The following is a 10,482-nucleotide window of genomic DNA, read 5'->3' on the forward strand; positions in this document are numbered from 1 at the left end:
TCCAGTGTGTAACATTGAGAGGGATCTATTTGCAGAAATGGAATTAAATATTCATAGGTATGTTTTCATTAGTGTATACCTGTATCTGCATCACCTGAGAATAAGAATCTGTGTTTTTGTCTCCAAAGAATGAACCATTTATATCTACAGATGCCGCAGTTCGCCTTCCGTATTGAACCGCCATGTTTCTACAGTAGCCGGAACAAACCAAACATCAGCACTAGATACAGCCATTCACGTTCTGTTTGTTTTGTGGCCTCCGTAGTTTCCCCCAGTGAATTGTGATCTGCAACTACACCACTAGATGCCACTAAATCCTCACAGTGGACCTTTAAAGTGATTAAAAGTAGAAAAATAAAATATTAAACATCATTAGATTAATATTACTCATACAAAAGACAAATGAAAAGCACGATTGTGAATTTGGAACCATGAAATGTTTTTACATGAAAAATGACAAATGATCATGAAAATAATTCATTTTCTGTCAATCAGCTAATTGATTAACTAATCCTTTACTTTATAGCAGGCTCTTTTCCCTCTCCCTTTTATTTTGTAAAGTAACTGAAGTTGTCAAATACATGTAATTGAGTAAATGTACTATATTTCCCTCTAATGTAGTGTAGAAATGTATTTATTTAGATTATATCAAACCAGGCAAGTCATTAATAACAATTAACAATTGTTTTATTGGCAGTAGAAAGTAGTGTGTTGTATTCTTACATTATTGATGATTCCCAACTGGGTAAAGTCCTGGTGCTAATTAAGTGCATTACCAACACAAAAACCCAAGTCAGACTTACATTTTTCAATAATACATTTTATTCCATTAAAGATTCTTTTTTTCTAATTGTACACTGGAATGTTAAGATTCCCCTTCAGTAATTTAGTTAAAAATGCTCCATCTAGTCATTTTCAACCCCACATCCACACAACCATTGCTAAATTGAAACTTGGGGAATACAAATTGAAAAAAAAAAAAAAAAACAAGAACATGAAAGACAAATGTTATATTTTGAATAATGCTGATGTACTATGAGAATGTAAGTAAAGGATGACTCGGTGGATGCACAGAGTTACTGCGAGGGCTCCGGTGGTCTCTCTGCTTACCTTGGATGTGAGGGGAGAGGGTCCCATATAGGTTGGCAGTGTGATCCCTGCTCTGTGTGTGTGCGGACTGTGGACAGCTATCATGCCAACACACATCCACTCGTGTCAGATCTAAATTGCCATGTGGGATGTCAGATTAAGGGGGGCTTGGATGTTGTTTCTGGGCTGCGTTCAAAGCATTGTTCACTGGCTGATACTGAGGGCTGGTCACGGGACTTAAATGGGACCAGCAGTGAAACATGGCGCCTCTTTTGTTGACAAAGTGAGAGTGGTTGCAATGGTGTTACAAAAAACAAAAAGATCATAAGAAGGGATTCAACAGATTGCAATATTAATGTTATTTACTGGTGGGTAACTTTGTCCCGGCCAGCTGAGAATTCCTTACAAAGTCGCTGCTCTTCACTGTCAATATCCAAAGGATTAGTGGTAAGACAATGACCAAAGATACAGCAACAGTAAAAAATATCAAGTTAAAAATAAAAAGGACACGTTGCTGGATGATAACCTCAGACAGAACAGACAAATAATACTGAGCACAGGCTTTTCACCTCTCTACAAAAACTAAAACTCATGCGTCCTCACAAGAAAGAAAAAAAAACAATCATCTGAAGTGAGATAGAGCAAATCACAATAGTTTAACGATTAAAGAGTGACAGGCTTATAATGATTGACAGCTACAATTCTGCAGTTATTATGGATAAGAGAATCTGAAAAGACAGAAAGCAAGAACCCCATTCAAGAACGGCTTTGAACCATTGCAACGTGAGCGTGAAGAAGAAAAGGTTGTGGAGAGGATGCATGATTCTCGGAGGGGATGCTAAACTAGCAGCGCTCACTCTAGTGGAGACTGATGCAGTGGCCTCAGGTCCCTGTTCTCCCTCTCTACCTCCTGGCAGGGTTTCACTGATAGATGGACGAGGAGACGGCCGCTGGCCTCTCCTGCACCCCCGCAGTCATCCTCTACTTAGTCTGAAGTCCTCTTTACAGTTCTGCTTGGCGAACACAACAGCATCAGTGTAGTTTTTTTCTTTTGTGTGTGTTTGTTGGTTTCAATTAACTCTATATATAGATGATCCTCTCTCATACAAACATATAAATACACCACCGCTGCTCTGCTCCACCACAGGAAGAGGCTTTGCCAGAGGGCTGACGTAGTCCTGTCGATGTACACAGTCTCTGAAATAGTATACAGGGTGGGCAGGCAAGAAATCTTCAATCTTTCTCTGTAGCATAGATTTGGACTTTTTTTTGTTGGTGATTTTTTGATTTTGACGTTTTCTCTGAATATTTTTTTACAGGATTTCGTATTTGTCGACAACAAAGGAGGTTTCTGAAGAGAATCTAACGGAGCTGTCGCCATCTACGTGAGTCACTTTGGTAACCTGGGAAAAAAGAAAAGCGGCATTAGCAGCCTGTAAGTACCTTATCAGACTGAGCTGTTTGACTTTTATCTGCTCTCTATACAGTTCTATCTATCCATCACATTTCTTTAGGCCGACACATGGACTACAACAATACATTATGTCATAGTCACTTTTTAAAACATTAACGTGGAACATAAACAAACTATGCTGATAGGAATCCCCCATGGACTCAGTTTCTAAATGACCTGGGGCCAGCCTAGTTCCTTTCTGATTTCCCTGGGATTAGCTAATATGAGCAGATTATAGAGGCCAGGCAGGTTTTGTCTGACCAACGCTCCAGAAACCAAACATATTCAGTTTGAATTGATCTAAAACAGAGAGAAGCAGCAAATCCTTTCATTTCACTTCAGAAGCTAAAATCTGCCATCTTTACTAGATGCTGCTGATCAACTAATCGATTAACTGATTTGATTACGTTGTTTTGAACTGACAGCATGTTCACAAGTGGCAAACTTACATTTACAACTTTATTAGGTACACCTGTACAATCCATTACAATCCACTACATCTGCTCTGCTATCATTTCTGAATGTTCACTTTCTATCAATTTTAATTACTTTGATTATTAAGGTGCTAGTTAAAGATGGTGATGCACAGACTACAACATACATGAGGGAGGCAGAATATTAAAAACCCCTCTGAATAAAAAAGTAGTCCAATACAAAACCTTTTTTTGAAGGCGGAAACAAAACCTCTATGACTGTGGTTTCCAACCTGAGGGTCGGGACCCGGGGAGTCAAGATGCCTTCTTGGTTTTAAGGGGTCAAAGGAAACGTAGAAAATATACACAGTAGGCCAATATCTCAGCATTCTATGAAGGTATCTAAATGAAATTGTTGTTTTTAAAATTGAAATGATTGAAAAAAGACCTGAACACAGGCTACATTCACAGAGCCTTCCCTCTCTGATGAACAGCCCCGTCCTGCACTAGCACAGTATGTATGACTGTTAATAGAAAAGGGAGCAGTTATTCACTGTTTGGGTTCATTGTACAGTTTCAGTTGTTCTGCACTGTTATTGTTGTGCATTGGATAGAGTATGAAATATCCACTAAATATATCATTCAGTCATGAGCTGTCAGTCTACTGAATGATAGAAACTCCCTTGAGGAAAAAGGTTTGGACCCACTGCATTAGATTGTACAGGTGTAGCTAATAAAGCTGCCAGTGTATGAGATGTCTCAGTGGCTTCAGGGGTAAAACGTTTCCAACCCACCTGGATGTCGCAGTAGTTGCGCTTGGACACAAAGGACACATTGATAGGGAAGAAATCATTGGGCTGTCCGGCGATGCTGAACTCCAGGCTGCCGGTCTTGTTGTTGGCATCGATGACAGGTAGGCACCACTCCAGGACGTTTCGCCTGCTGTCATGTTTGTACTCTCCATCCAGATCACCAATCACAGGGGCTCCCACACCAGACCTGCAGCGGAGGAACAACACAAGCAACATACACACAGAGGTTTTAGGATTCTGAATTGGGATGCATGGTAATAGATATATAGATACACACACACACAGACACAGACACACAGACACACACTTCTTGGAGAATCTTAGTGATACATAGGAAAGGGTGCAGATTCCTTTAACTGTATAAAACAACATTTTTACTTTCCTCTATCGGGGGAAGAGTTTTGTAATCACGTGGACCACATTTCAGCCACACATTGCTAATGTGATACATATAAGATAAAAACTGTATAAAATAATACAGTGGGTAGAAATATCATGTCCTTACGGTACTGGGATGCTGATCACCACGTCGTTGAGCTCGAGGCTCTCCTCCTGCAGCTCGTATTCAATGTTGACATCACAGCCAGTACCGCTCTCTGAAGGCCAGCAGTTTACTGTAAAGGAACAACCCAGTCATATTAGTGTGACGGTGAATACCGGTACAGCACCAGGCTCTCATTATCTGAGGAAACAAACTAAACTAACCAGGTAAAGCCCCTGTACTGGCACTTACTGGTTAGAGGTATGAGGGACTCGTCTGTGGTCTGTAGTCTCCACTTCAGCACACCAACATCATTGTTGAGAGGGAAGGACTTCTCTGGGTTCTTCAGGCCAATCACTGAGTCAGCTGTGAACAACTTCTTGTCCACATTGGGATGTGTCTGAGAAGACAGAAACACATGTATCCATTAGACACTTGTTAAACTCAGAGAAGTTGTGTGTTTATTTGAAAGATTTCAAAGCATGAAAGGTGATATTCCACACTGCAGCAGCCTCTAACATTATTTACATAATAGAATAAGAATATAGAATATACTTGTGTATAGCATGACATTATCTCCAGCTACTGTCTGGAATATGTGGTAGACCTACTTGCAGCTGCAATCCTTTGTTGTCATTATTGTTGATGATGAGGCGGATGCGTCCGTTCTTGTCGTCTGTGACTCGGAGTGTCACCATACCCAGCACCTCCATGTTCTGTAGGCCGCCGTCACGGCCACAAGTCAGCGAGATCTTTTCCTCCACGCGCAGATGTACACTGGAGAGGAAACACATCCAAACACGCTTCAATCTATCAAACAACCACACTGGAGACAGCCTGAACAATGAATACTCAACACTCACACATTTGACCCTTTTCATGCCACAAATGTATCAAAGTGGAGATAAGAGCAGGACAGGAGGAGCTTCATGTATTGGTTTCCTAGTTTGAATTCCAAAATACTGCAGGTGAATGACACTGAAGGACCAATTTATGACTTAAATAGAAAACAAATATCTTCTCTGGGTATTCTAGGCCTGCTCTACAGGACAATGGGCCTAAATATAACTACTGACACTATACAAATAAAAATTAAATTAAAGAAACAAATATACAAACACACATACAATTCATTAAAATTATAACTTAAATTATAGCTTCATTGAGTATCATTATCAGCTCCTCTCGCATTGCAGTATATTCAGTGTGGTGCAGGAGATATCAGTATCAAGTTATTGAAAATCAATGTAGTGAATTTAAAAGAAAAAAGAAAATCACAGAACTGCCCATTAAGTGGTACAATCACAAAAACGATATCAGATATATCAGGTTAGGTGAAGTACATTTGCTTTGTTTAATTTGAACTTCACTGTCAAATATTTGCTCATCAGACCAGGTACAGGTACACCCATTTGATATCTATGTCATCATTTGGGCTGGGCACAATTAAGCAGTACTCAACACTATTGCTATGATGTTGAAAACACTGCTTACAGTTACTTTAAATAAAACTTCCATATGGCTACAACGCTCACACAAAGTCTTCAGTATTTGATATGATTCTAACAAATGGCCAAATGAGGTCAGTGGAAACAAACTTTTCATTCCAGAAAAATAAACATTATTTAATCATGGTGATCGTGATGTGTCTGTACCTCTCCACATTGACTGGTGGTGGTAGAGCTTTAGATACATCTGAGCCCCTCTTTCCTGTGGTGGGCATGATGGTTTCACCCTCGGACTTGAGCTTGTCAACAAAGTTATCCACCTCTTTCCCCTTAGCACCCAGTTTCAGAGCCTTACTGGGTCCACTTGGTCTGGAAAGAATAAAGACAGCATCTTTAAACAGTGGTCTTCAACAATAAAATAAACAACAATGAATAGCAAAAAGAGATGTTTAAATAATAAAGTCTTTGACACGTGTATTTCCTGGAGTATACCTGACTGGAGCTGCTGTGATCTTGGGCTTCTCGGGCTCAACAATAGTGTCTGTGATGATGGACCCTGAGGAGACGCTGGTCATGCCGGCGCTGCCGAAGCCGCCAAAGGCTGGCACCTTCTTTCCGGAGCGCTCGGCATCCCTCCTAGCCTGCTGCAGCTCCTTGGCCTTCCTCCTCATCTCTGCCTTGGCCTCTCTTTCCTGAGTCTGTGGATTGAAAAAAAACAACAACATTTAAAGTTAAATTTAAAGTTTCAGTGTTTTTAAGACCTACATTTTCACACCTATACTGGCAAAAAACATACCAAGGGTGTGAAGGTAAACTAGTATTAGGTTCACATTGGTTTCTTTGTGTACAGACAAATTTAAGGAGCTTTCAAAATCATATTTATGACCTTTTAAGAGATTTTAAAATTCAGATAATTGGATTTTTGACTTTTTAGGACCCCTCGGACACCCTGTAAATGATATGAGGTGACACACTGAGATAAATGCATCAGTTTCACCGCTGTTCTAATTGCTGTAAACTAGTGCAGAGTTAAATTACACAATTAGAGTTAATAGGATAAAAAAACCCATCTGTTTCTGTTCAAGATGGAACACATTAAATGACTGCAATGACCTGATTTCTCCATAGGGATCACCAAACGTTGCTTTATCCAATAAACCAGAGAGACTCAACAGTGTGATCTCACCTCTCTGACAGCACGGAAAACCTTCTCCTCGTGGGAGTCCATCTCTGTGAAGGTGCGGATCTGAGCCAGGTTGACGTTCTCTCTGTAGCCTAGTGCCACAATCTCATCGAAGGCAAAGATCAGGTCGAAACAGTGCTCGGATATTTCGCTCTCCTCCAGCACACGACAGTATTCTGGGATCTGGAAAGGTAGGGGAGAAAAATGAAGATCAATCAGACAACTGAACCATTTTAACATTTGGCGCAACCTGCAGTGAGTGAGAGATGTGAACTTTAAGAAAACTGAAAGATTATTTCTACATGAGCGCTAAAAACTTGACTGCTGACACCACAATGCATCTCATCTGATCCTGAATAAAAACACTATTGAACACTGTGAGACTGTTCAAGCATTGTAGCACAAATGCACCTTTCACCTATTTCTGACGAGCCGTTTACGTGCAACTTTAAACATGGTGAAGGAACACTGATTGCTGTACAGTTTTAATAGCACAGCTTGAGGTTTGAGGTTGGATGTATTAATGCAGATGTCACGCTCTAAGCTATTGTAATGAACATCCTATCAACTATCACATACATTAAATAACATCAGGTGATTTCTTGGAATCTACGTTTTAATTATTACATTTTTCCCTTTTGAGTTGTAATTTAAGTCGTTTCACTTTAGAGAAAAGGTCTGAACATATGAAAATGAAAATACACCCTGACCCCATTACCACCACACTATTTCCCCCTTTGTGTTGGTAAAGTTTTAGCCATTGACCACTCAAAACACTCAAAATGCATTTTGCATGCAATTGAGGTTTCCTGCCTGTCTGTAGTCAATACACAGAAGGGAAATAAAATGAATTACAAAAGTTTAAAAAAGCTGAAGCAGTGTCAAATGACTTCAACAGTACCAGAAAATAAAAGGAGAAAGGCAGGACAGGATGGTTTTCTCTTACATGACAGGAATAAAGTCAGTTTGCCGACAGATTTAGTGTCAAGTGAGATAAATACTAAACGCTTCACAGGATGTGGTCCTAATTCAACACGTCCCTTTCAGTCATCAAATGGAATAATGAGACCTAGTGTTGGACATGGCTTTGCCTAGAACTTGTACATACTTTAGTTTTATTTTGTCTCTGCTATTCAAGCACTACATGACAGCATGAGTCTCCTGCTCCAGCTACATTTGAAGTTAAGGAAAAAGGAAAACAATTAAATAGCTCATAAATGGTTTTACCTATACATTTATACTTGCTTATTACAGAAGCCTGATCGAAATCCATTCGGTTCTTTTTTGAGTTTCAAATGCATACACTGTTGGGGATTCACAATCCAACTCCAATGTAGACGTGCCATTATTACACACTGCTGGAGGCAGCTCCATGTTAACTCAAAGGGGAGAACAAGAATCTGGTGTCAGGTTCATGGACGTGTGAAAAACTATACATCCATTACATCATCCTGCCCTTTACATTAATATATAAAGTAACTATTATTATCCTATTGCTCCAGACAGGGGGACTGTGACAATGTTAACTTCACATCACACTGATGACGGATCAAAAGTCAGCTCCATGTTTCCTTACCACGCGGGAGAAGAGTCTGAGTGTCTCCAGGTCCTCCAGGATGTTGCTGTTCTTGGTGGTGATGAGGACCATGTAGAGTTTCTCCAGTGGCTGGTACACATAGCGAACACTGTCTGTTTCCACAAAGGTGTGCTGCTTGCCCGTGTTCATCAGTTTAGGGAACGCAGCCAGGAGACCCTCGATGCGCGTCCGGGTCATTTCCACAAACTGCCGCGATACAATGGCCTTGCCGGCCTTGGTGCACACCGCCGCTGCCAACAGCACCTGCAGGCGAAAAGAAAACCTGACTGTGAAGGTGCCTACAGACCTTCAGTATTGTAACACATTGTTTGAGCATGCAAATGATCCTGAAAAGAAAATCTAAGTTTGTCTGGCTAAAGTTAATTAACACACACAATAGATTGACCGTTTTGCTTCAACTTCATCTTTGGATCTGTCTAGGGAAAGCTTGCCAAGCTAAACATCAGGAAATTTAATTTTGTCTTAAAAAACAACTGTGTGCCAGATTGGGCACGATAAGCTGCTCAATGGCCCCCACTGTGCTGATGTTCTGTGGAAAGAGTAGCTGGCAACTAGCAGTACAAGCTGACATTTTATTTAAGAAGGTGCTTTTGCAGAACAAAATGTATGCCGAATTTGACAACGGTGAGAAGCGATTCAAAAAACGACATGAAGCTGTGTTCACAATGTACGTACGTCTGTCAAAAACCAACCAACCGAACCAACTTTGAAAAAGCCATTTTTTTTTAATAGAGTTTGGTGAGATTAGACTGGACCCTCATCTAACTAGAGACAACGCCAGCTATCGCGGTATGCTTCAATAACAGTTCATTTACTTCAATAAAAATTGTAGGTTTAGCTGAATATAAGTAAGCTTGATATAAATGTCCTCTTTATTACACTGTGGTAACTGAATGTAAAGCTGCGTTCATTCCACGTTGACAATGGCTGAAGTTAGAAATGAAAGACACCGACTACGATGGATATGAACTTGATATGGACAAGCAACACTTCTTAACACAGACAGTTCAGAATACATGTTACAGCAGCTAGAAACCCATAATGCTAATACACATGTAATTGTAGGCAGGGTTTTATAAGAGCGCCTGGCTGAGGACAATATGACAGCAGGTAACGTTAGCAGTTAGCTCGGTCCGGCTAGTGACAGGAGCTAACCCTAGCGCTAGCTTGTAAAGCTAGTTAACGTCAGCAGTGTCTGCACACTCAGCGCCGCCTCCTCACCTGAAATTACACTCACTATAATTATAACTGTAAAACGACGATTCGTTTACCTTATTTTAGCGACTAAACATACGGTTGGCGCTGTCGGCCCGGTGAAAAGCTGTGTTTGTCTTTGCTCTTATTTCGCTCTTGGAGAACCCAGCTAACTGATAGCTAGCTGTAGCTAGTGTTCAGGTTAGCCAATGTTATGATAATTGCTAGGCCCGATAAAAACCAGGGGAATATCTTCATTTTCGACTGTCACTCACCATTTTGGTCTCTCTCTATGGTACGACGATCTTCCGTCTCTCGTGTTTCTTGCCTTGATGATTTCTCGTCCCTCCGGAATAGCAGGGTGCGAATATACAGCTGACTTCAAGTTGTGTGATTGTTAGCTAGCTAGCGTCAATATGGCAGCAGTGCAGAGCCACGTCTCCACCGGAAGAGCAGCGCTGGACCCGCCCACTGTGGACACCAGTGACGTGGGCCGCACACTGTGGCCTTGTTGCACAAATGAGTTCCTGCACTACTTCCACAGGAGCTCTTCCTCTTATTTACGTTCCTCCGACCGCAGCTTCATGTCTACATTCAACTGTGGTACATACGCGATGGTTGAAATCAGTAATGTTAAAAACTTTAATCTTCATGAGGCAATATGACACAGGTTTAAGTGTTTTACTGCTACTACTATTAAACACTATTATCAACAGACATCAATTAAACGTGAGTGTTTTACTTCACTATTACACTAATAATCTTAGATTATCAATCACATAGGCACATTGGAATAATAATAATATATATAT

The 10,482-nt window shown here is 40.6% G+C and overlaps 1 protein-coding gene across 1 annotated transcript; it reads right to left on the minus strand.

The window, feature by feature from the left end:
- Positions 1–1,555: 1,555 nt before the first annotated feature.
- On the minus strand, positions 1,556–10,145 carry arcn1b (archain 1b). Its single transcript, XM_035679778.1, has 10 exons — positions 9,946–10,145; positions 8,456–8,719; positions 6,883–7,062; positions 6,189–6,394; positions 5,904–6,065; positions 4,860–5,025; positions 4,501–4,648; positions 4,273–4,381; positions 3,750–3,954; positions 1,556–2,492 (listed from the first exon to the last, which is right to left on the minus strand). Exons 1-10 carry the CDS (start codon positions 9,946–9,948, stop codon positions 2,403–2,405), a joined length of 1,533 nt encoding a protein of 510 aa, XP_035535671.1. The 5' UTR covers positions 9,949–10,145; the 3' UTR covers positions 1,556–2,402.
- Between the last annotated feature and the right edge of the window lie 337 nt (positions 10,146–10,482).

Source organism: Morone saxatilis, unplaced genomic scaffold (genome assembly GCF_004916995.1).
Source record: "Morone saxatilis isolate NCDOM2014 unplaced genomic scaffold, NCSU_SB_2.0 Contig8, whole genome shotgun sequence".
Classification (NCBI taxonomy): Eukaryota; Metazoa; Chordata; class Actinopteri; family Moronidae; genus Morone; species Morone saxatilis.